Source organism: Jaculus jaculus, chromosome 5, assembly GCF_020740685.1.
Source record: "Jaculus jaculus isolate mJacJac1 chromosome 5, mJacJac1.mat.Y.cur, whole genome shotgun sequence".
Taxonomy (NCBI): Eukaryota; Metazoa; Chordata; class Mammalia; order Rodentia; family Dipodidae; genus Jaculus; species Jaculus jaculus.
The window spans coordinates 158,443,626-158,470,027 of NC_059106.1; the positions used below are offsets into that span (position 1 = coordinate 158,443,626).

Below are 26,402 nucleotides of genomic sequence, written 5' to 3' on the forward strand. Positions count from 1 at the left end.
TGTAGTCTCAGAGTGGCCTTGAACTCATGGCAATCTTCCTACCTCTGCCTCCTGAGTGCTGGGATTAAAGGTGTGTGCCACCACACCTGGTTCCTATCCTGTAATTTTAACTGTACCTGAGGAACTTTTTTTTTCTCCAGAAATAGATGACGGTTGCTGTTGTTGCCAATTGGGCTTATTTTTATAGATATAATCAACTTGAAAAAAAATAAATGTATTCTATATTTTGAAATATTTATTATATACTGACCTGATACAGTATAAATGCAAACTATAAAATATTGCTCTCAGACCTGTTTTGGAGGTGTTTATGTTACTATGAAATGTCTTCTCCATTGCAAATGGTTATTTATCTCCTGAATATGTTCTCTGTTGGGAATCCCTCTGCCTTGTATATGATTTTATCAATCTGTTGTATTCCATGGTAAAAGAAAAACCAATGAAGTTCTGATCAGAGGCACAACAATTTTTTTTTTTTTTGTCTTTTTCAAAATTTTTTCAAGGGTCTTATTCCAGCACAGGCTGACCTAGAATTCACTATGTAACTTCAGGCTGGCTTCAAACTCATAGTGATCCTCCTACCTCAACCTCCTGAGGGCTGGTATTAAAGGCATGTGCTACCACACCAGGCTTGGGCACAACTTTTTGTCAGGGCAAACTTCACCCTGCGCCACGGTGTATTGGATAACTATTGGGTATAATTTGGTGTCTGTGGGATTGAGTCCTGTGATTAAACCTCCATTCAGCCCTGTCTGATCATAATGAGACAGCCCAGCCAGGTTCCATCACTCCTAGCAACCAGAGGCGGGGTAATCACGCCGAGTGAGACTTGGGGGCCGTACTTGTACATTGACTTATTTTTCCAGGAACTGTTGTTCATGACACCCATCAGCATTCCCCTGCTAGCAGGATCATTCAGGTAGGGGACACAGAGCAAGCCGTGGGACTTGTTGAAGCCAAAACAGTAGCTCTCACCCTCATAACAGATGACCTAGGAGATGGTTTATTCTGGAGCCAAAGATGAATGACCACGGCTTGGTTGTACAGATTTAGGTTACCCCAAATGCTATATCCCAATGTGGTAACAGTTTTGTGAAGTTCATTTTGTTTTAAATAGTAGCAGATCACAAAAGATCATAAATCAAAACACTTCTCAAATACATTAGTAGGCAAGCTAAAGCAAAGCTGGCGAAATCTCTGCTAGGATTATTCCTAAGCACCCCATTCCCTGTTTTAGATAGTTCCCCACATCAATAGGCTTCAGATGTTACCTGATGATACTGAAATTTGGGTTGGTGGAAGCTGGTAATCTGTTCCTACATACCCAAAGGACTTACCTAGTAGTCACAAGGATATTAGGTCACACGCAAAAAGTAGGCAACAAATGGCTATTTAAGGGGCTGAGACAGGCCAAGGTAACTTAGCTGTGGGCCTTCAACATTCCAATTCCCCACAAGTCAGCTTTTGTAGAATGTTCAAGGTAGGTGTGGCTTCCCTCTGGGAACTTTCGGGTCCTCACTATTCCACTTCTTGCTTTGGTTAAAATCCTAAAGAGACACTATTTAGAGCAATACAAGATATCACTGCAGCACACTGGAAGATTATGATCTTGACATAAAGATTTGTGAGGATGTAACATCTGGAGCATTAACGAGTTGGGTTGTAACATAAGCCTTATGAATCAGCAGCTGCAGGCATCTCAAATGTGGAAGTGGCCAGAAGCCAAGTTGGTTCAGAGTGCGTCTTCAGAAGAAACAGTAGGAAGCTGACGTTTGCCCCCTGCGCTGTGCCTTAAGCCCCTAACCAGGGGGAGGCCTACAGACTGAGTCTCCTAACTCTCCTTCCTTCAACCCCCAGCAGCATCCGCCCTCCTCTTCCATCTGCATCCTCAGAGCTGCTTGCTCTGTGCTTAGCAAACACCAGCCCCCTTTAAATCACTTCTGCCTCCTCTCCTCCCCTCCTTCCACCTGCAGCCTTAAAATTCCCCTTGGTATGGAGCAAGCCCTCCTGCAGAGTGACTGCCCCCCCTACTCCCCAGGTTTATTTGGGGGGCTTGTCCTGGGGCTTTCACTGGAACCCTGGGAAGATGCCATTTCATCTCCCAGATACCCTCTCCAGCTCATGGTCTTTGTTCCTTTTGCTCAATCTGAAAAGGCTTCTTTTTGGGTTCTACCCTGGTGGAGGGAGAACACAGCCAGCTTCATACCTCCAATACTGACGCAACATCAAGAACTCTTGAGGCTTGGGCTGGAGAGATGGCTTAGTGGTTAAGCGCTTGCCTGTGAAACCTAAGGACCCCAGTTCAAGGCTCAATTCCCCAGGACCCACCTTAGCCAGATGCACAAGGGAGCACATGTGTCTGGAGTTCCTTTGCAGTGGGCTGGAGGCCCTGGTGCACCCATTCTCTCTCTCTCTATCTGCCTCTTTCTCTCTCTGTCTGCCACTCTCAAATAAATAAATAAAATTGAATAATTAAAAAAAAAAAGAACTCTTGAGGCTTGTGACAGCCTGTTGGAAAACACTTTACAACTAACTCAGAAGAAAAACAAACTCACCAAGTGGAGAACACAGGAAATTTTTTACCTTTTAGGGCCATGGAATTTTTAAAAAAGTATTCTCTCTTTTCTTAAATAAAGAACATCACAACATACTATAACAACATGTATATATGTAATATTTTACTTTATTTGAGAGAGAAAGAGACAGAGAGAGGGAGAGACTAGATGCACCAGGGCCTCCAGCTGCTGCAAACAAACTCCACATGCACCACCTTGTGCAGCTGGCTTACATAAGCCAGCTGCACAAGGTGGTGCACATATCTGGAGTTCGTTTGCAGTGGCTGGAGACCCTGGCATGCCCATTCTCTCTCTCTCTCTCTGCCTCTCTCAAATAAATAAATAAAATGAAATGAAATGCAAGGAGAGATGGTCAATGTATGACCATCTTAAAAATATGACATGACTCTATCATTCATATCATAACAATCATTTTCTCCATTAACTGAAAACCTTCACCTTTCTCCACCTTCTGAGGGGTGTGTTTAGACACAATAGGCTCATGAGGAGAGTATGTGTGTCGCTTACCTCTTCCCAATAACATTCAGAACTCAGTGTTCAGAGCAGAGGAGAATCATGCATCCTTTGATTAGCCCACTAGCAATGGCAAAGCCAGCATCAAAACCCGGAGCGCATGGATGGGTGGACTCTGGTAAACAGGGCCCTCCTCTCCCTACGTCAGAGCTGTGCTAGCCCAAGGTTGTATGGCTTCGGATAAATAATTTACCTTGTTTCCTTATCAGATTCCTTATCTACAGACAGGGAGCTTGCTCATTTTATACACTTTCCACTGCCCATTTGGGCTGCTGTAGTAGCCTGGGATCCTGGCAGGAAAGAACAGTTCAAAGTTCTTCAAAGCCAAACATCACTTGAGTGACAGGAACTCAGGTTATTCGTCCCTACTGCCTTAAATCCATGCTGCCAGGATGCTTGCTTGAGTCAGGGAACAGTGACAAGCACGTGCAGGAAGGGAGAAAGAGGACCAAAGAGAGGCAAGATGCCCCTACGATGACAGGGACATCATGGATGGCAAAAAGATATAAAGACTATAGCGGGGATCTTAATGTGCACACGTGGGAAACAGCTCGGAAGGGGTGTATTGGCTTTTGAGACTGTTGGAGAAATGTGATGGAAAAGAAAGGAAAAGAGGGCTGGAGAGATTGCTTAGTGGTTAGGGTGCTTGCCTGCAAAGCCTAAGGACCCAGGTTTGATTCCCCATAACCCCCATAAGGCAGATGCACAAGGTGGTGCCCGCATCTGGAGTTCCTCTGCAGTGGTAGAGGTCCTGGTGCGCCATTCTCTCTCTCTCTCTACCTCACTCTCTCTAAGAAATAAACAAAATATCTTAAAAGAAAGAAAGGAGAAGGAAAAGAATGACAAGCTGAGATTACAACAGGGTTAAGAAAAGAGACCCAGCGTTGTCTGAGGAGAAGGAAGATGTCTGCAAAGAATGAGTTTGGCACTCAAAGAAGCCCCGGTTGTACAGCTGTTGGGAATGGGAGACGTCTATGGAAGATGGTGCAGAGTAAGGCTTCAATAAAAGTTGGCTAGTCACTGGGCATGGTGGTGCACACCTTTAATCCCAGCATTCTGGTGGCTGAGGACACTGTGAGTTCCAGGTCAGCCTGAGCTAGAGTGAGATCCTACCTTGAAAAACCAAAAACACCAACAACAATCTGTTGATCAACTGACAGCTGCTGGATTTGCACTGGCTAGTAAGTGCTGAGATGCTGTGTGGTAGTGGGGTTGGAACGAGGTGCTAGGGACCCAGGAAAGTTCTTAAACTCTAGGTTTGTTTCTAACTTTAATCAAAGAATTGAATAAAAAAGACTGGTGGGTTGGAGAGATGGCTTAATGGTTAAGCGCTTGCCTGTGAAGCCTAAGTACCCTGGTTCAAGGCTCGATTCCCCAGGACCCAGGTAAGCCAGATGCACAAGGGGGCCCACGTGTCTGGAGTTCATTTGCAGTGGCTGGAGGCCCTGGCGCACCCATTCTCTCTCTCCCTCTCTCTGCCTCTTAATCTCTCTGTCTGTCTGTTGCTCTCAAATAAATAAATAAAAATAGATGAAAAAGAAGACTGGGAAGGATAATTATTAAATTGTTATATTTATTGAGGGAAGTACAGAGCCAAGGAAAGGCACCCACGCAGCTAGAGACTCCACGTGGAGAGCCTGGGTACAAAGCATGGAAAGAAAAAAGAAAGTTCAAGGAGCTCCTGCCATGGGGAGCTGGAGGGGATAAGGGCACCTATGTGCACAGTAAGAGTTAGGGGTCCCTCCAGGCTGGGCCTGGGCTTGGGCCAAGCTGGAAGTTCCCAAGTAGTCAGAGAGCCTGCCCTCCCCTTGCAAAGGTATTTACAACCTTATAGTAGCGGGCTGTCTTCTTGGCTCAGGTGAACCAGAGGGACAGCAGGTTGGTTAGGGTTAGGGGCTGTCTCGGGAAGAGGTTAGTGGAAAAACAGGCTTAGGGAACTAGGCAAGAGATAAGTCAGATCATCTTTGATTTCTACTAAGTGCAGACTTTCCTTCCTTTTTAAAAAATAACTGTAACCCCTCTCAGGGTTAGTGTACAGGTCTAGAATTCTGGATGAGTTGGGACAAGATATTGAAGACCTGTCTCACTTAGTATCACTTTCTTCCTTTGTAAATGGCCAGAGCGGTCACACCTGTCTTTATGGTGAGATTTGAATATTAATACATGCAAACCATTTAGGATGCTTCCTGGCTCATGGAGAATGCTCAGAATCTAGTAATAAAAAGTAACAGCCTTCTTTGAGAATTAACTATGGAAAGCACAAAGTCCAGCCTCATTATACAGCTACAGAAAATAAGAAGGTAACGGTGATTAAACTGACGCAGAGTATATTCTGAAGTTATTTCTTAAAAAGTGGACTGGCGCACGCCTTTAATCCCAGTACTCTGAGGCAGAGGTAGGAGTATCGCCATGAGTTCCAGGACACCCTGAGACTCCATAGTGAATTCCAGATCAGCCTGAGCCAGAATGAGACCCTACCTCGAAAAACAAAAACAAACAACCAAAAACAAACAAACAACAACAAAAAACCAACTGGACTGGATTTCCACTTCTGTTTTGATTCTTCTTCCCTATTATCCTGTCCCCAAAAGAACAACGTTGAATATTTACCAAAAAACTCTGGTTAATCAAATCTTATGTACCTACCATACTAAATGTTTTGGAGACTTTAAGAAGTAGTTAAAAAATAATAATTAAATACTTTGGTAATGCTTTATGAGTCTAGATGCTCACAATACATTGTATGAAACTTAAACATTGCTTTATGAATTAAGATTTGCAGTTTCAGTTGGAGGACAATAAACCTACAATAGTATTTAACTTTAAGAAAAGAATTTTAATGAAGCCACCAACAACTAATACACAAGTGAGAGGGGAGAGATTAAAGTAACTGTCATCTCTCTCCCTTCAAGAGATGGAATGAGTCTGTGGGTGCCCAATGCTTTGGGAAGGTTTGGGAGCGCTCTCTGGTTTGAGTCACTGTGCAGTCAATGTCAAGTAGAGAGAGAAGGGGAGAGGGAGAAGGCTCCCCGGGAACCAAGGATAAGCAGTGGAGTCTGCTCATGGGATTGCCTTGGCATGTAAATGTGCGGTTCATATTTTCTCTTTCCCAAAGTGGGCCATGTAGTTGATAACGGGAAGGACAGCTGCAGTGGGATGCCAGACGGATACAGGGTCCACTGCTGAAACTCCTTGTGTCCGGCTCTTTGTAGCGCGCTGCTTTTTTAAATCCAAGGTGGATGGATGCAGAGCACACGGATGGAGGCAGGCAATGCCAAGTGGCAGCATCTCCGGGTAAAGTGACTCTCCGTTTGTGGTTTCCATGATCAGCATCTTGACCTGTATGGCAGGACCTCAGAGGGTGGGGTGGTGCCTCAAACTGCTGGGCCCAGCCCACAATTTGTTTCTGCTAGTGTATGACGTGGACTAATGCCATCTTTTCTTTTTAAAAAATATTTTATTTTTATTTATTTATTTGAGAGAGAGGGGGAGAGAGAATGGGTGCACCAGGGCTCCAACCACTGTAAATGAACTCCAGATGCTTGTGCCCCCTTGTGCATCTGGCTTACGTGGGTCCTGGGGACTCGAACCTGGGTCCTTGGCTTTGCAGACGAACGCTTTAACTGCTAAGCCATCTCTCCAGCCCACATATTTTCTAATACTCGAAATGGGGTGAATAGTATTTGCTTCGTAGGGCTGCTGTGACAATGTCAGAGGCACTCGGAACAGCCATCGTGTGGCACTTGACTCAAAAGAAGTGTTCAATACATTTTTAAACTAATTGCCATCGAAGCACTTTCAAGATGAAAGAACATCTCACTTACAGACCGTTTTTAGTGGAACAAGCTAAGGCACAGGGAGCAGTTGCAGGAGACTCAACCTTTGCAAAGCAAGAGCTATAGAATACAGCACCTCACTAGAGGGCAGGGTGGGCTCCGTGCCCGTTTTCTTGGGGGGTGGTGGTGGTGGTCAGGGAGTGCACAGGACGTGAACCTCTCCCCGAGGTTAACCTGTGCTCCTCCAGGGCATGCTCCCGACCCCAGGCAGTTGCTAAACGCGGCTGCATCTTTAACATGTACAGTAACTGGATGGACTGGGGAACACGTTGGTCAGGCCGGGCACATTTCGTCCGTCTGCACCAGGCACCTTTCTTTGGTGGTTCATGTGCCTCCATCCACTCCAAAGGCATCCATCCCATCTTCACGTTTTGCAAACACCAGCCTGGCCAAGGCCACCGACGGCTGGAGCTGGACAACGAAAGCGCGCGTGGAGGCTCACGGCTTGCACGCCCTCTGCGGGTTGGCAGCGGGGACGGCTCGGTGAGGGGTGTGTGTGTGTGTGTGTGTGTGTGCAAAACCTCGCGTGCAACCGTGGGCCGCGACAAGCCCGTGGAGGTCTCTCGGGCGCGGTGGAGAGAGAGCTGCGATCTGGGGGCGGGGGGAGAGGGGGGAGAGGAGAAAGGGGGTGCAGGGGAGAGGGCGCGCGGCGCGCCGAGCGGGGAAAAGACCGCACCGCGGCGCACGCGCACACGCACCCGCTCGCCCGGGAGGAGACGAATGGCATGGAAAGTTCCAGCCGGTTCGAGAGCCCTAGGTAGAAAAAGACGCGGCGGCTCGGGGCGGGTCCCGAGGCGGAAGGAGACGAGCCGAGAGTCGGCGTGTGCGAGGGGGGTGGTGGTGGTGGTGGTGGTGGATGGTTGGGGGGCGCGCCGAGCCGCCTGTGGTCTCTCGTCTGCCGGAATACACCCCACGGCCGGGAGGGCCGCAAAGGCTGTGTCCCCTCCCCGGGGGTCAGCGCGGCGGCGGGGAGCGAGGCTCGGGGACGGCGGGGGAAGGGGGGGGAGGGAGGGGGCGCTGTCGGCGCATGCGCGCGCGGGGCCCGGCGGGAGGGGGGAGGTGGGCGTGGCGTGGGCGTGGCTTCCGTCTGCGCAGCTGCCAGCGCCTTTAAGCCCGGGCTCGCGCACTCCGACCGAGCTTTCGCCGCCGGGGAGCCGACCGGTGTCGTCTCCTCTGCGCTTTCTCCACTGCCCGCTTACCCCCCCCCCACCTCTTCTTTAATAACCCGCGTCGCCTCTGGCTTTTCGGTGTCCCGGGACCCGGCTCGCTTGGGAGCCGCGCGCTCTGCGTTCGGGCCAATGCCCCGCTACGAGTTGGCTTTGCTTCTGAAAGCCATGCAGCGGGTGAGTGACCTCTCTCCCCTCCCCGGCCCCGCTTTAGAGAGCCGCGTCCCCGCGCGCGGGCGCCGCGCTTAGGCCGCCCGGTCCTCTCCACCGCCCCCCCCAACACCCAGCACCCCTCACACCCCGACACACACCTCCCTCTTCCCCCCTCCCCTGCACCCGGGTGACGGGACCCGGAGCTTCCCCCACGCGGTCTAGAGTATAAGGAAAGGAAGCCGGGCCCGGGCGGGCGGTGGGGTTTGAGCGCGCGTGGGCCGGCCGCGGCGGGGTTTCTGTGTGTGTGTGTGTTTGTGTGTGTATGCATGAGTGCGTGTGTGCATGTGTGTGTGTGTGTGTGCGTGCATGTGTGCGCGCGCGTATGCATGTGTGCCTCGCACGGGACGTGGGGGAGGGGGCGGGGCGGCCTCTCGGGTTCTCGGCCCGTGGAGAGTCCCGGTTTTGGAAAGGACGCCCCCCCGCCCCCCCCCGGGAGGACACGCGCGAACGCCCAGCCTTGGCCCCGGTCTGCACCCACGCGCGTCGTGAAGCTGCTCGTCCGCCGGCCCCGCCGCCCGCTCCGTCCCCCCATCGCCTTGGCGACGTCCGCGCTCAATAAAAACCATCCCATGCAAAGCGTCTGTGTGCAGTTGTCTACCCCACGCGCGCTTTGTGTTAAAAAAAAAAAAGAGAGAAAGAAAGAAGAGAAAAGAAAAATTCTTTTTGACTTGTCTTTTTCTGACTCCAGCGACCATCCTGCTGCAGGTACCCTTAGCCCAGTTTCATTCATCCACCTTGTGGCCCTTACTTGCGTCTTCCAAAGACGATTTTCCATCCCCCTCCTTCCCCCAGCTGCTTTTGATTGATGGCATGAAGTAGAGGTATTCAGGTTTGGAGGGATGCTAAGCGAGCCAGCCATCCACGAGCAGGCCCCCCACCCCCCGGGGTGCTGGCGGCCGGCCTGCCGGAGGCACCTCTTCCTCTCCGTTCTCTGTTCTGGGTCAGGCACTCCTCGAGTCGTCGCCCAAATCCCCGTTCTTCCGGGAGAAGTCGGTAACGTAGTGTGTGCTTGTGTGCTTTCTCCTTCCCCAAGCAGGTCAGATGATAAAACAAGGATCATTGTGCCTCGTCTGAACTTGGAAAGAGCTCCCTACAGCCCTGGGGCACGTGGACACGTTTGAGGTTGCAAACAAGCTTTGGGGGGACAGTTTGGATTAGTAAAACGAGTTGGACTCAGTTTGAGCCTGGGATTATGATCTAGGCTCTTACTGGAGTTTGTTAGGAGGGATGGCTTTGCACAGGACTAGCTGGGAAAGGACACTGAGGGCGCCTTGTCAGGTCCAGAGAGGCTGCTCTTTGTGTCCCTAAGCTTGTGCTCCTTGTATTTGGGAGACGATTGTACTGTTTTTGACATTCCGCTTTCTCCGTCTTTCTCCCTCTTCATATACAGCTTTAAGAGGATGGAAACAATGAAGGTGAAAACTTCCAAGAGGGAATGTTTTTAAATTAAGTGGGGATTGTTTGAGCCTTTCTTTTAACTGCTTTCTAGGTGAGATTACGGAATCTGGAAAATGACTGTTGAAATTCCTCTTTACCTACCCTGTTTTAAGGGAGGCCAGGTAGCAGGTGATCACTGAAGAGGCAACATGTAGGTATTAGACTTCATTCAAGTTCCACAAGCCTTTGAATTAAAGTCTACACTTTTTTGGTTAGCATGATCGCAAGTATAATTTACATTAAGTGTGTGTGTGTGTGTGTGTGTGTGTGTGTGTGTATAAAATATTTGGTGTACTCAGGATCCATAATCTATGGGTAGGGCATACAGTTTTGTTTTTTTTTTTAATTATTTATTTGAAAGAGAGAATGGGTGCGCCAGGGCTTCCAGCCACTGAAAATGAACTCCAGACGCATGTGCCCCCTTGTGTATCTGGCTTACGGTGGGTCCTAGGGAATCGAACTAAGGTCCTGTGGCTTTTCAGGCAAGCGCCTTAACCACTAAGCCATCTCTCCAGCCCACAGTTTTTATTCTAGTTCAGAAGAGCGAAGTAGATGGGCTAAAATGAAGAAGTCACTTAAGATCCTTGCCTGGCCGGGAGGGTGGGCAGCAGTCTAACTTACTACAGTTGATTTTAGTGGGGAAAAAAAAAAGTCCAGAAGCGATGATAACACCTCACAAGGTAGCCGAATCAAGAATTTCTTAGATAGGTGCAAGGGAAGGCACCTTTGGCAACAGATAAACCTAACAATACTGAAGTTGTGTTACGATCCTTGACCTGCATTAACCAAGATTAACAACAGACTAATCACTTTGTAAGCAAGTCACAAAAATGTACAGGTTGTGGGCAGTTCTACTTGAGTTCAATTTTGGAAAATTGAATTCTAACCAGATGCCTACTTGGTGGGGGGAGGGTGTGAAGGTGAAAGTTAGCATTAGGTTTGTTTTAATATAAAATGCCCCTGTGGGCTTGCGCACCTCTCGCATGCCCTGGGGGACCTTCTTTTCAACCTGAGGCAGTTTCCTTCTGCAGCAGGAAAGCTCTTATAAATCCTCAATTCTAAGTCGCATATCTTTGTGTTTCAGAAAGACTAATATGACAGTATTTTCCCTCCTCCCCTCCATGAGCATTTTATTGCTTGGAATTGAGGAATTAAGTTACGCAATTTTTATAGCAGATAAGGGAGTTAAAAGACTATAGTTTCTCCAGTCTTTTTTAGGTTCCCAGAGCAGTTTTGTGTCTTCTCTGTGCTGGAAGAATATCCTTACACTCTGGTGGGGATGGGGGGGGGTACTGTCCTCTGTCATGCCCATTATTTTATTTTCTCATATTTAGTCTTCAGCTCGATTTGAATTTACAGTTGTTTTTTTTTTTAAGTGTAAAGATACTATGTCGGGACTCCCACAACAATTCCTTTGTAGCCAAATCACTTGTGGAGATTTCCCATGGAAAGATTTCAGACAAAAGTTTCAGTGCCATTGTTTTTCCACATTGCAGTTGGGAGTTGGTTTTGAAGTCTCTGCTTTTGTTGCACTTCCAAGCCCCTGCATTTGTAAATGCAAATGCCGGTCTCCTTATGATACGCACAGGTACCATTGAGCCTGAGTTCTCATGTGTGCATGGACCATTTGTAATTTCTATTTTCTGTCCTTTAGCGTGAAAAGTAGATAAGAATGTGGTTCGTTGCTGGACTATGACATGGTGAGGCAGTGAATGTTGTGAAATCCAGCACTCTTTGAAGGTGGTGGCAAGCCATTTGAAAAAGCACTTGTTTAGACCAGTCTTAGACCATATCTGGAAGTTTTCTTACCCCATGCTCAGATAATGTCTGAAGAGTTTTCCTCACTTCTGAAGAAGTGTTAAGGGCAGTGACATGGAGGATATAGTTGCAAAGGAAGGACCAACGGTGCAGATTCCCTGCAGCCTCATCTCTGGAGGAAGACCTTTTCTAGCAGCGGCGGAGTGCCTGTGAGATGGTGAGCAGAGCCTCTGCCCCCCTGTGGACTCCTTGCAGAAGGAACTTAAAGGTGGAGAGAGAAGGGCCATGAGCTTTGGTGGGTGAGGTCCAACAGTTGCTAATCCTGTTTCTGGAAAGTGGCTATGTCCTTGGATTCCACTTTGTAATTAAATTATAAAGATTGATATTTAATTTAATTCAGTTAGGTAAATAAGTTAGTTGCTAAGATGTGAGTGATAAAGCCACATCCTAGCAGAGAAAAAGCACTGGAAAACTTGGTAGCTTTTATTTTATTTTATCCTTTAAATAACACTTGTAATATGTATAGGAAGAGGAAGCTTAAGGAGAAAAACCTGTGAAGTACCTAAATATTCTTTGGTTACTCGGTTTAGGAATACTGTCATGTCTTATCCATTTGCTCAGCAGATGATCACAGTTGGGATAGACTGACAGGCCTGGGAAAACACGTGTCATTACTCAAGAATGTTTTACATCATAGCTGGTTTAATTGGTAGATGAATGAATGGGATGTACACTAAAATAGCATTTATACATCTTTTTTTTTTTTTTTTTGAGGGAGAGTCTCTAACTCGGGCTGACCTGGATTTCACTAGGTGGTCTCAGGCTGCCTTCTAACTCAGAGCAGTCCTGCTCCCTTTGCTTCCCTAGTGCTGGGATCGAAGGTGTGCGCTACCATGCTCGGCCTTTAGCCTTTCGTCCTTTATTTATTTATTTATTTATTTATTTTTTACATGTTTGTTTGCAAGCAGAAAGAGAGAGAGAGAGAGAGAGAGAGAGAGAGAGAGAGAATGGGAATGGGTGTGCCAGGGCCTCTAGCCATTGCAAAGGAATTCCAGATGAATGTACCACTTTGTGCCTTTGGCTCGATATGGGTACTGGGCAATTGAACCCCCAAGTCATTAGGCTTTGCAGGTAAGTGCCTTAATCACTGATCCATCTCTATATATCCTTTTGTGTATATGTATATGGATTTTAAAAACAGGAATAGCTGGGCATGGTGGCACATTCCTGGAGTCCCAGATCTTTTTTGGGGGGTGGGGGGAGGTGAGTGTGGGGGAGGATAATCTTCTGCTAAGTAGTAAGTTTGAGGCCAGCACGGACTACCCGAGACCCCATCACAAAACAGCAAAAGATAGGAATAAAGTGATTGTCTCATTAAAACGAGTTACTTTGTTTAATCACTACCCATTTTCAAATTTCAATGAAAAGCATATTTTAAGGTGACTCATAGCAGTTTGTAGGTAATTTTATGGTATTCTCTTAGTTCAATGACTTGGTTACAAAAAGTATAGTGAGGACTGGAGAGATGGCTTAGTGGTTAAAGTGCTTGCCTGAAAAGCCTAAGGATTCAGGTTCAGTTCCCCAGTACCCATGTACAGCCAGATGTGCAAAGTGGCACTTGCATCTGGAGTTTGTTTGCAGTGGCTAGAGGCCCAGTCATGTCCATTCTCTTTCTCTTTGTCTCTCTGCTTGCAAATAAATAAATAAATGTGTAGTAATGACAAACTTCCTAAAATGTAGAAAGCTGTGGTTTTCTAAAAGATATGAAGAGTTTCTCTTAGGCCTTTTTGAATTTGTCAGTTTTATATTTGTTGGAGAGTTTTGGGTCCAAGTTAGGATATACTGAAAAGTAATGCTACAGAATCTACATTTTAGATTTTTTTGAGGTATCGAGTGATAATGAACCCATGGATGGGGCTGGCCCTATGTCATCATGGCTTGTCTTGCTTGACAGCATCTGATAGCTAGGACATAGTGAAATGTCTCCTCTCAGCTGGTGGGAAAGTTCAAGTGGCAAAGTCTAGGTGGCAGGTGACCACGTCAGTCTTCTCCCTCCCATTTTAGGGCCCACCTGAACAGCTTAGCTTGTATCATTACTAATCTCTGGTTACTTATTATTTATTTATTTTTGCTTCAAGCTAGTTTTGTGGGAGATTAAAGTCTTCTTGGGTTACAGCTTAATTACAGCAACAAGTGATTGAAGGAGGAGTCCTGTTCCTGCCCCTGAGCTACAGCTAAAGAGCAGGGAGTGGCTTGGGGGTAAGGAGCCCTTCCTTAACGGTTTGTATATGTGAAGACTGCTGATCAGAAGCAGACATTCTATCCTAGTTAAAAAAACTGCTCACCACTTGTATATCATTACTATTTAATGTTGATTTTAAGATCTTGGTTAGGATTGAATTCTCTCTCTCTCTCTCTCTCTTTTTTTTGGATTGAATTCTTAAGTAATTTTTCATCTAGTGCCATTACTGTGTTTGTAGTCCAGGTGTAACTCATGTAAAAGAAACATGGAATACAGAAGTTTGGCATGACATTAGTGTAGAAGGAAGAGGAGAGGGAATAATACATTGTGGTCTGATTGTTCATGTATAAAACGGTTAGGTTATTTGTCATGGTTTTCCTCATTTACTTCGTTTCTGCCTTTGTGTTAGCGTTCATTTCTAATATTCTCATGAGGATATCGATTCACAATGAGTACCACCCTTCAGTACTTCTAGAAAGGCATGTAAAGACAGGTACTAACTAAACCAACAGACCTGGCTGGCATTATGTAGCTCTCTTCAGGGGAATCGCATGTAAGGAGTTAATGCTGGTAAATTATCAGTTAACCTAAAGAGAAAACTCTACCTAGGAGTTTGGAGGGTAGTGAACCCATTTTCTTCATCCTGTTGCTGGTCTACAGGTAGGGGATGACAAACTGGCTCCAAGCCAGATCTTACCTGCTGCATTGACTTCTTGCGTCCTATGAGCTAAGAAAGGATTTTTACAAAAAAACCATTAAAAACCAAAAGAACAATATTATTTTTATAACTATGTGAAAATGTCAGAAATCTAGATTTAACACTGTACAAGTGAATTTATGTTGTAATATAACTTGTTCTATTGTTTATTTTCTGGCCCTTTACAGGTAAAATTTGCTGGCCCCTGATTCACAATGCACAGACACAGTTTCCTAAGTTCACCATTTCTCTTGGCTTTTTATAGTGCTGTTTTCTGGCTTTCCCCTCTGCTCTTCCCCTTCCTCTGTGTGCTGTACCTTTTACCACATGGGTGATGTGCTGTTTTCACGCCATGCTGAAAGTCGGTTTTCCCCACGTCTCTGGGCTTGCAGATGCGTTGCAAGCCCAGTGCATTACTCCTCGCTACCCCTTCCTTGGTGCTTTGCTTGTGTGTTACTTCCTTGTCTTCCTCCACTCGAGGCTGAACAGATCTCTCCATCCTGTGGTCTCGCTCTGGAATAGTGTCTTCTCTATCTTTTTTCACTTCTTGGCAGTTTTTTAGTGGTTTCCTCTAATATGCTGCTGAGGGGAGAACAGTTCATACTTACAGATACACTTTCTGAAGTATTCATTGTTGAACTCCATTAAGAGAATTAAACTGGGTGAGGAGATGGCTCACGGGTTAGGAGGGCTTTCCGCTTAAACATGAGGGTTTTTCAGCCCTATACCACCTAGTTAGATTCCTCAGAACACATGTAAAAAGCTTGGCATGAGTTGAGCGTGGTGGCACACACCTTTAATCCCAGCACTCGGGAGGCAGAGGAAAGAGGATTGCTGTGAGTTTGAGGCACCCTGAGACTACATAGTGAATTCCAGGTCAGCCCGGGCTGGAGCAAGACCCTACCTCAAAATAACAACAACAACAACAACAAGGCTTGGCATGGCCATGCAGGTCTGTAACCCAGTTGGGGTATGGGCTGGGCTATGGGAGAGTAACTGGAGCTCTCTGACCAAAACAACTCTGGGTTGAAGGAGAGAAAATGTTTCAAGAAAACACACAGATAAGCAGTAAGAGGATACCTGGCTTTCTCTTTTGGCCTGTGCATGTATCTGCACACACATGTGCATACACCATACTTCACACAAAAGAGATTGAGTTGCTTTTTATTTATTTGCAGAGAGGGAGAGGAAGAGAAGGGATGAGTCAGGGCCTCCAACCACTGCAAAAAAAAAAAACCAAAAACTAGATGCATGTGCTACTTTGTACATCTGGCTTTACATGGGTCCTGGGGAATTGAACCAGAGTCATTTAGCTTTACAGGCAATGCCTTAATGGCTGAGCCATCTTGTAAGTCCTGTGTTGCATTTTCTAATAAGGAAATAATTGCAGTAATGCTGACTTTCTGATATTCCATATTATATGAACACTGCCTAACTAGGGCATATGGCTTTTTCTCAGAGATATCCACAATATAGTGTGACATCCGTGATAGCCTCTGTTATGGCTCTAACAGTTAAAAAAAAAAATTATTGCTTTATTTGAGAGAGGAAGAGAGAAAAGGGAGAAAGGAAGACCGAATGGCCATGCCAGGGCCTCCAGCTATTGCAAATGATCTCCAGCTACGTGTGCTATCATGTGCATCTGACTTATGTGAGTACTGGGGAATCAACACGGGTCCTTAGGCTTCATAGACAAGCGTCTTAAATGCTAAGCCATCTCTCCAGCTCCAGTTTTTTTTTTTAAATATATATATTGACAACTTCTATACTGAAAGCATGATTTTTCCCTCTGCTCCCCCACTTTCCCCTTCACAACTTTGCTCTCTGTCATATCCCCTCCCTCTCTCCATTAGTCTCTCTTTACATTTGATGTCATCACTTTTTTCTCCTATTATGAGGGTCTTGTGAAGGTATTGCTAGGCACTGAGAGGTCTTAGATATCAAGGCCAATTTCTGTCTGTACAGTTGCAAGTAAGGAGTGGTACCTTTCATTTGGCTTTTACATTCTTTGTACCACCTCTTCTGCAATGGATCCTGAGCCTTGGAGGGTGTGGTAGAGATGTTTCAGTGCTGGACATTCCTCCGTCCCTTTTCCTCAGCATTATGTTGCCCTTTGGGTCATCCCAGTGGTCATTGCCATCTGAAAAGAGAAGCTTCTCTAACCAGCAGTGAGAGTAGCATTAATATATGTATATCAACATTAAGTGTAGTGCTTTCAGGGCAATTTTGTTTTTTGGGGGGGGGGTAGGGTCTCTCTCTAGCTCAGGCTGACCTGGAATTCACTATGTAATCTCAGGTTGGCCTTTAACACATAGTGATCCTCCAACCTCTGCCTCCCAAGTGCTAGGATTAAAGGCATGAGCCACCACACCTGGCTTTCAGGGCAATTTGTTGAGAATAATATATGCATTTATCCAGACAAGAGCAGGCTTTATACTCCTAAGGCTCATGACCTCCCCTGTCATAGGCTTTTGATGAGGTTTTCAGTACTAGGCATGTATTCTCTCCCACAGAGCGGGCCTTCAGTCCAGTTAGAGAGCAGTTGGTTTCTCCCAGAGCAGACATGCCACTATTGCACTCGTTCAGTCATTTGGCCTGTCTGTCCAAACTTGAGGCTTCCACTTTCCACAGTTTTCACCACTGATGACTTCTGTTTCCCATAAGGCTGCATGCAGTGTAGCTTTTTCCAGCTTTCAGTTGGCTGGACTACAGGGAGAAGGCCAAACCGTTTTTTTTTTTTTTTTTAAAGCTTTTTATTGACAGTTTAATAAGTCTAGACAATAAACCATGATACTTCCTACCCCCATTTTACCCCTCTCAAATCCACCCTCCATTGAATCCCTTTCCAGGTAGTCTCTTTCCTGTTTTGATGTCATCTTTTCCTCCTATTGTAAAGGTCTTATATTGGTTGTATTAGGCACTGTGAAGTCATGAATGTCAAGGACATACTGTGTCTGGAAGATAGTACTGTAAGCAGTGTTACCCTTCCTTTGGCTCTTACATTCTTTCCGCCACCTCTTCTGCAATGACCCTGAGCCTTGGAGGGTGTGATAGAGATCCAACAGAGTTTTTAAACTCATCACTCAATTTCTCTGCGTTCTCCATTCTAGTACCAAGTAACAAGACTCTTGGATCTCTGTACACTACTGTTCCCCTTTTCTTTCTTCAAAGGTGCATGTATCACATTGCTTCTGTGTGGAATGCTGTTCTTTTCCATATTACCACACTTCATGCAAACCTGCCTGAAGTCCATCTTAACTCACTTGTTGCCCTAACCAAATGCCAAGGGCTCTTCATCATGGGTGCAGACCCGGGACCTTTCCTTTGCTGGCAATATTTCTCACCCTGTGGTTCACTTCCTAAAATTGTATTACTGTTGACTTCTTACCTCCTGAGCTAGATAAAGATGTTTGCATTTTCTGCTGTGCTTTATGCATATGATATTAGCTCACTCAGCTGCTGTTGGGGGGCTCACTACTCTGATCTCTCTAGAACAGTTCTTTGATGTGATACATAGTATGTTGACTTTCGTGCCAGTATGTTCTTTTCAAGTCATTGTTCTTTCCTGGGACTGGGTGAGTTGTGTGTTTCTCTAAAGTCTACTGATTTCCGGAACTGTCTTACGGCAGGTAATCTTGTTTTTTAATAACAACTTGAATATCGTAACTGAAATGAAATGAGGGCAAACATTTTCCCAAAACTGAAGTTGGATTCTTTGGAATGACTTGATAGAAGGTGAGTCACTGAAACAATGGCTGTGGAATGAGATGTGTTGAAGTGATTAGGCTTCCGAGGAAGAGTTGCAGCAGTTCCTGGTTTGTGTGTAGATCATTTTACAGGCACCTCTTAAAGCTTTTTGCCTTAAGGGCGCTGGGGCTTTGGCTGGTGTCCAGCAGAAGTAGCTTCATCAGCAAGTATTCCAGATCGTCCATGCCACTCTTCAAGAGCCGAGGGCCCCAGTGTTAAAGTTTATCAATGACGGTGCACATAGGAGTTTAGAATATTTAAGGTATATCTGTGTGGTGTTTTGACTGAATGTGACCACTGGGTGTGACGAAACTTTTGCTAGAACAGCAGCTCCCAAGTGCAGTTACAGGCTGGTCATGATGGCATAAGCAAGGGACTCTGAAGGAACTTCAGATGGACTGGCTTTTGGGTCCTAGTACCTGCTTCCTGGAGTTCTTAACTGTTTGGATCCTCAGTTTCTCATCTGTTAATAGGGGCAGTCTTTATTGGAGGACTTTTGGAGACAGAGTGGGAACTTGGAGGTAGTAGGTGTCAGGTGGCCAGTGTGTCTTGACTGAACTTCATTGCCTGGTTCTCTGATCCTTTACTAATGATGCTCTGTTAATGTACTCTTTATCTTCTTACCAGAATCCCAGATGGAAGCAAACCTGAGTTGAGTTTGTGATGCTGGTGCTTACAGTTCTTCTCCAGTCTATTCCTACCACACATAGCACCAACCATTTTCTGTCCGCTTGATCCCCCCAGAAATCTAGAGTTCATAGGACATCACATTTTCAACATGTTGACAACTAGTTCAAAACTGTGTAAGCACCATGGGCTTAAATGTAGTGTATCTGTAGCGCATATATGGTTCTCACTTGGTAAATTGTGACTTAGATAATTTTATTGCTTTAGATGGCTGCTTTAAACCCCTTTCAGCATTAATAGAGACAAAGCCTACCTTGCTGGTTGACCATTGGTTTATAAGAGGACTCAGAGCTACTCAAGAAATACCAAGCATGTCGCTTCAGATTGTTGGATTCATTTGTGTTCATTTACTCAAAAGTTTCCATAGAGACCTGGGAGTTGCGTGTAACTGAAGTAAGGTGTGACAGTGTGACTGTAGGGAGTTGGTTTTCGTAGTCTACCTTTTCTTTTAAGTGAGTGAGTGAACATGCCCAATTTCTTCTTTTCTTTTTGAGATGGGTCTCAGCTCTGATCCATGTTGGTGTGGAACTCACTGTACAGCCCAGGCTAGCCTCAAACTCATGACAGTCCTCTTGCCTCAGCCTCTTGAGTGCTAGGATTACAGTGGTTAGCCATCATGCCTGGCTATGCTTTATTTTTGACTAGACTTCTTTCAGTACAGTAGAAACTAACTTATTACTACCTTAAGTAATTCTTTTCTTTTTGTCTTTTTCTCTTATTGCCCCCATTCCAAATAACCGGAAATCAGATTGGAAATTAAAACCACAGATCCAGGTTTTTGTTAACATATTTCTGCTCCTTGCTAATTGACTTGTTTGAATCCCCCATCATTTTTACTATGATTACAGTGCCCCAGTTATGGGAATCCTTACCCACTTTGGGGAAATCTCAGATTGATATATAAGCAAGAAATTAAAATGAAAACATAAGTGAATGCATAAACTTAACACAGTATCTGCTGGATCCCTCAGTCTTCATTAATGGGTGCTTCACTTCTTCTGCCCCAGCATCAAAAATAAACACTGGTTTTACCTTTGTTTAGACTTCAGTTTTGATACTAGATACCTATTTTGGCTATTAGATGCTTTAATTTTGTCAAGTGAAGAGACCCAAGTGCGGCTGTTGCAGCCAGGTTGCTATACATGTCCCCTTTGAGATGATTCTCATGACCTTAGAAAGGTTCCCATGAGAATTATGAAAACTGTTTCTGTTAGAGAATGCAGAGTCAGTGAACATCCATGATAACACATCTGTGTTCATATGTGTCTGAATTATAAAGGCCCCATTCTGTACTGGTTTTGAGACATTTTTAAGGCGAGTTGCTATTGGTGATTGAAAAGCTAAATTTGATGGTAGGCATATTATAGGTACGCATATTAGTTGCACTTACCTTGTTTTGTTTGCTTTTTAAATTGCTTGGCTCTTTCAAATAAATGATCTATTTGTCTTGATGTACTGCTTGCTTTCTGTTTTATTAGCACTTAGGAGAAAACTCTCGTGTAGAGTTTGTGAGTTTTTGCAAAGTTGGTCTATGAGAGAGAGAAAAGAAAAAACTTCTCCTAATGTCAGTTTCTTTGTTAGCTGCTTTATCTAACAAAATGAAAGTTAACTTTAAAAAATTTTCAAGATCGGTCTTCTGCTGGGAGTGGGGCATACTCCTTTAATCCCAGCACTCAGGAGGCAGAGGTAGGAAGATCACTGTGAGTTCCAGGTCAGACTGGGATAGAATGAGACTCTACCTTGAAATCCACTCCCCAGCCCCCCTCCCCCCAAAATTCATCTTCTGATATCCAAAGGAAAGCAGTTCTGCAAGTATTCCTCTGGATTTTTATACCCCTCTACTTGTCTGCCTGACATAGAAGAGGAAACCCAGCTGCATTCATCATTTACAGTATTGTGCTTGTTTTAGGATTTATAATTCAGGGCTTATTTTCTGCCACTCCTTCCAGATACTGTTGGCCTATCTGTAGTCCTATTTTTTACTTCCTGGGAAAATCTTTCTTTCCCCACACCTTGGGAAAATCAGGACATTTGTAAATCTTTCTTTTTTTTTTTTAAGCCAAAATTCACCTTGTTAGGAAACATCTGATTTTCAACTATTTATGACTTGGCTTCCTAGGAGTTAGAATCTGGTCTACCAGGGAAATTCCTGTGATTATATTTTCTGCCTCAGTCACATGGAAAATAAGGAGAGAGTGTTTACTATGTGCTCAAAGAACACTTCTAGGAATATAAAATTGGAACCAAGTAGGATGGAAAACATGAAGGTGGGCTACAAAGTCGACTTGGTTGGATGTTTTGCCACTTTCAGCCCTATGATTGCCTTTGAGGGAGCTGAGATACTCAAGTGGTAGTGATCACCAACTGTTGTGTTTTGTTGTAAGCAGAGGCTCTGTGTGTTAATATTAAGTTAAGATGCCTACTTCTCCCTTACCTAGGAGTCCTTAGCATCTTAAGGGTTAGTGTGACTTACATGGTACAGATGAGAAAGTTAAAGCAGAAAGACATCCAGTGTCACCAGGCTCAGTAAATGGCCAGGCCAGGACCCTAAGGCAGTCTCAAGCTAGAAGTCATGCCTTTTGATGACTGCATCTTCCGTACACTAGTTAGATTATAGCACAAGGTCATTTGTGTGGCAGGAAAGCAGTTTTCATCTGTTTGTTTCCATGCATTTCAGCACTTTAGTAAACAAAGCAAAGGTCCCTGTTGATGGTGTGGATGTCCCAGCAGGGCAAACAGATTAGCAGATGCGGTGAAGAAAACCAGGGCAGCATAGGAGAACAGACAACGGCAAGTTCTGTCTTTCCATTCAAAAATTCAAATGGCTTGTTCCAGTGCATGAAGATACAAAAATTGCTTAATCCTTAATTTCTCCCACAATTATTTTATTTGCTTATTTTTTTGAAACTTACTTTTTGGAGGAAGGGTTGTCATAGAGCCCAGGTGGGCTTCAGACTTCCTGAGTAGCTGAGGAGGACCTCGATGCTCCTGCCCCTCCCGAGCCTGGTGTCGTGGGCGTGTCGTGGGCGCGCACCACCACGCCCGCTTCAGCGGTCAGCCGTCTGAGGGAGCACACCTCCCAGCGCCTCCACTGCTCTTCAGTCTCGCTGTCATCACTCTGATGATGCCTTGAGGTACATACTTTAATATTCTATCAACCAGAAGACTTAGGCATGCATAAAAGTAAATGGATTAATGATTTTCCATGTTGTACCCATCACTTAGCTCTATCGGATTAATCATTTTACCAATCTTACTGCATCTCTTTACTCCTCCCGTTTTTGTAACATAATTTCAAACAAGTACCTTTTTTCTTTTTTTTTTTTTTTTCCTGTTTGTCTTTTTTGAGGTGGGGTCACTCTAGATCAGACTGACCTGGAATTCACTATGTAGTCTCAAGGTGGCGTTGAACTCACAGCGATCCTCCCACCTCTGCCTCCCAAGTGCTGGGATCAAAGGTGTGAACCACCACGCCTAGTTTCAAGCAAGTACCTTTTAATAGCTGAGTTTTTTTTTTTTTTTGTAAAAAGTTTATATTTTTTTTGCAAGGAGATTAGGAGGGAAGGAGAGAGAGAGAGAATATGTATATGAATAAATGAATTGGTACACCAGGTTCTTCTGCAGCAAGTGAACTCCAGGTGCCTATTTCATATTGTGCATCTGGCTTTATGTGGGTACTAGGGAATTGAACCTGTACTGACAAGCTTTGCAAGCAAGCATCTTCAGCCACTGAGCCATCTCCTGAGCCCTGCAGTGTAATTTCAGGCTGTTACAAGAACAGCTCATTTAATACTGGTATGCATGATATTCGCAGAGCTAATTGTTAGGATGTATCATGTTTGCTTGTTTTTTTTTTTTTTTTTCTTTTTTTTTGAGGTAGGGTCTCACTGTGGTCCAGGCTGACCTGGAATTAACTCTGTCATCTCAGGGTGGCCTTGAACTCATGGCAATCCTCCTACCTCTGCCTCCCGAGTGCTGGGATTAAAGGCGTGTGCCACCATGCCCGGCTTGTTTTGTTTTTCAAGGTAGGGTCTCACTCTAGTTCAGGCTGACCAGGAATTTGCTATGTACTCTCAGTGTGGCCTTGAACTCACAGCGATTCTCCTACCTCTGCCTCCCAAGTACTGGGATTAAAGGCATGTGCCACCATGCCCAGCCAGAATTCATAATTTTTAAAAATTCTGCCACATACAGACATTTTCTTAGGAGTAAGGACCTTCTTCCCAAGTACCATGTTGTACTTGAAATTGATATTGTTATAAAAGTAATGTGAAATACCTAGTTGATACTGGAATTTAGTGACTCTAGTAATTTAGTTTTTAAAAATTCACTGTTAAAATAAGGATCACAACATTTAGAAAATAGTTTTCCCTGAGCAGGTTTAAAGCCTTTCCCATGAATGACAGTGATACTTTGAAGCACCCAGGCCCATGTTCTGCAGAGCCCCTGGCACAGAACTTGTCATGATGGGGAGTATTTACAGGGATCAGAGCCTCGTAGTGAGAGGCAGGCTGGAGTGCCCATTGTGAGGATGCTCAGCAGTCATTTGGTTTGGGAACACCAAATTGCTCCATTGTAAATGTACCTTTCTTCCTTTTGTAGCAAGTGATTTATGAAGTTACCAACTTGTAACTGTTCTCCAATAGCTAACCACTGACTTCAGTATATATGTGATTCTGAATCGATGATAGCTTCAGATAGGCATGAATAGACCATTGAACCTCTGAATATTCAGTATATATATCCCTCCTTTTTCAGAGAAAACCCTCCTCTATTTTAGTGATCCTTTAACATCATTTATTTTCTTTTGTTTTTGGAATTCCAGTTCTAAGAACCAGGGTTTTGTGCGTGATGGGCAGGCTCTCTACTACTGAGCTATCTATATCCCTGACCCCTCAATTATCTTAGCAGTAATTTGGGGTAATATGCTTGTTTCTTACAGTTTTTTGTGGGGATTACAAGATCTTCTACATATACTGTGAATGCACTACTTGGTGTTTGATAAATGCTAGCGTAAGTAACTTCTGGCCTACCGCATAACCCAGTGGTAGAATGTTGGCCTATTTACTTTCAGCCCCAACACCAGGTAAACAGTTAGGATAGCAAATAAAGCAGCTCAGTTCTGTAGGAACATCTAACCGAAGTGTAAAGGAGACACTAAGAAGGGAAAAGCTTTTCGTGTGTTGCCATAGTCAGGAAACGGGCTTATGTGGATTGAGCTAAAGGGAGTTAGTTGCTGCCTGCCTATACCAGTCTGTCCTTCTGCCATCAGCGGGAAGTGTGGATTGAGTTAGAGGGAGTTGGTGCCTGCCTGTACCAGTCTTGTCCTTCAGAGTGTGGAAGCAGAGAATGTTGTTAAAATGAAGGGAAGTGGGTCCCTCTGATGGGTGTGTAAGGGGGGGTTTGTACTGGTTATGGCTCTTTGAGATGCTTATCTGGACAGAAGGCTTTCTTGCCTTGTCTGATTGCCTTGTCAACTCCTCAAGCCCTCAGTTGGATCTATTTGTGATGGGGTTGGGCCTTTAAGTCTGTATCTCCTACTTCTTAAGCAGTCTAGATGGTTGATAGCGGTGCAAGATCTCCAGGACATCAGGCTTAGCGCTCTTGTTGAGGTACTGACTGTTAATATTTGAGTCACTTATTAAAAGATACCCAACACCGGCAGGAAAGTAATATCCAGACACAGGAACAGTTGTGAGTGGATCAGATGATGCTGTAGAAAGTCAAACGGGATAGGAAGGATCAGTGCGCTCTGAGGGCAGAGGCTAAAGGGAAAGGCCAGGAAGTCATGTGCCTGGTTGGAACACGTTTCCTTGTGTGTGTTAGGCAAATGCTGTGCTCCTGAGCTCCGTGTATTCCAGTACTGCTTTTTGTTTGTTAATCTCGTTTTCTTCATATATGTATCTGTTTACATGTGACCACACAAAATACTGCAGCTGGATTTTTTTTCCCATATATGCTCTTTCCAGTTTTTTTGCTTATGTTTGTTATATATTTACCATGAGTATTTCTCTGCAAGCACAAATTTGAATTTTTTGAGACAGGGTCTCATTTTGTAGCCCAGGCTGGCCAAACTGTGAACTTTCTGCCTCAGCCTTCCAAATTCTGGAAATACAGGTAATGTGCCACAATGCCTGGCTTGAAAGCACAAGTTTCAAACATGTGAGATACTGAATTTTTTAAAGTAAAGTTTGAGGACAGTCATATGTGAGTACTTAATGTTATGCATGAAGTACCATTAAGTATTCCAGTCATGAAATTTCCCTTCCTGGACCTTGACTTAAGATGACAAAAAATGAAGATGTGTATGAAAAGTCTAAGAATTTACATAAGTTCTGTTTTTAACCTTTTAAATTTTATTCATTTAAGAGAGAAGCAGGGAAGGGGTGGGGTGGGGAGAGACAGAGAATGGGTGCCTCAGGGACTCCAGCTTCTGCAAACAATCTCCAGATGCCTGCACCACTTTTTGCATCACTTTGTGGATCCTGGGGAATTGAACCCAGGTCCTTTGGCTTTGCAGGCAAGTGCTTTAACCACTAAGCCATCTCCTCAGCCCTGTTTTTTTTTTTTTAATTTTTTTTTTGTTCATTTATTTATTTATTTATTTGAAAGTGACAGAGAGAGAGGGAGAGAAAGAGACAGATAGAGAGGGAATGGGCGCGCCAGGGCTTCCAGCCACTGCATACGAACTCCAGACGCATGCGCCCCCTTGTGCATCTGGCTAACGTGGGTCCTGGGGAAACGAGCCTCGAACCAGGGTCCTTAGGCTTCACAGGCAAGCGCTTAACCGCTAAGTCATCTCTCCAGCCCCCCAGCCCTGTTTTTAATTTTTTTTTAAACTACAGTGAAGTGCAGTAGGAAAGGGCTAGTAGCTGGTGAGATGGTTGGGAGCCTTCTAAAAGACTTGTGAGACCTAACTATATGTTGAATAAATACATTATTTAATTTTGTCTAATTCCTCTATATACAAATGACATCTGTAAAGATCATAAGATACTTGACGCATACTTGGCAGTCCACATTGCTACAGATTGTGTAGAATAACCCGACGTCTCCTGAGCTACCCCTCTGTTGGGCTGGGCAGAACTTAAGGGTTGTTACGCCAGTGGGCACTAGCTGTTGGCTGCATTTTGCAGAGACGGTTGAAGTCCGTTCAGATGAGTTGCTTGTAAGATCTTGTGGTTGGGAAGGGGCCGAGCCCAGAGCCCAGAGCCCAGCGCCCAGCTCTTCAGTGACTGCTCTCTGCTGCACTCAGCACCTGTGGCCCTGGTGGTCCTACCCCCCCCCCAATGGAGTCACGAAATCTGGTGTCTGTTGCTCTGTGGGCTTTAGCAATCCTCAGGCATGTCCGGTTTTTGTTTTTGTTTTTAATGTTTTTCCTTTGTTTTTGGTAGGTTACACAGAGGTGGTAATTGAAGCTGTGGGGTCTTCGGAGGTCTCTGTCACCCCCATGTTTCTCATTTGCATCAATGTATAAGACCTCCCGGGCCTGCTACTACTGACTTCCCTGGGCCTTTGCAGATTCTCCCT

At 45.0% G+C, this 26,402-nt stretch overlaps 2 protein-coding genes across 3 annotated transcripts in view; both read left to right on the plus strand.

Moving 5' to 3' along the window:
- The window catches only part of Mrps6 (mitochondrial ribosomal protein S6), an 89,710-nt gene that overhangs the window by 21,463 nt on the left and 41,845 nt on the right, over window positions 1–26,402 (plus strand). Inside the window, exons 2-3 of the mRNA XM_045149205.1 lie at window positions 7,275–7,408; window positions 7,687–8,268. Coding sequence (XP_045005140.1) covers window positions 7,275–7,408; window positions 7,687–8,268 — 716 coding nt within the window. The remainder of the gene's footprint in view (window positions 1–7,274; window positions 7,409–7,686; window positions 8,269–26,402) is intronic.
- The window catches only part of Slc5a3 (solute carrier family 5 member 3), a 38,716-nt gene that overhangs the window by 1,227 nt on the left and 11,087 nt on the right, over window positions 1–26,402 (plus strand). The window contains exon 1 of one of the 2 annotated variants that reach the window (XM_004654460.2): window positions 8,137–8,268. The exons of the other annotated variant lie outside the window; for it this stretch is intronic. The gene's annotated coding sequence lies outside the window, so the exon portion shown is untranslated. Of the gene's footprint in view, window positions 1–8,136; window positions 8,269–26,402 lie in introns of those variants that run through there. 2 annotated transcript variants of the gene reach the window in all.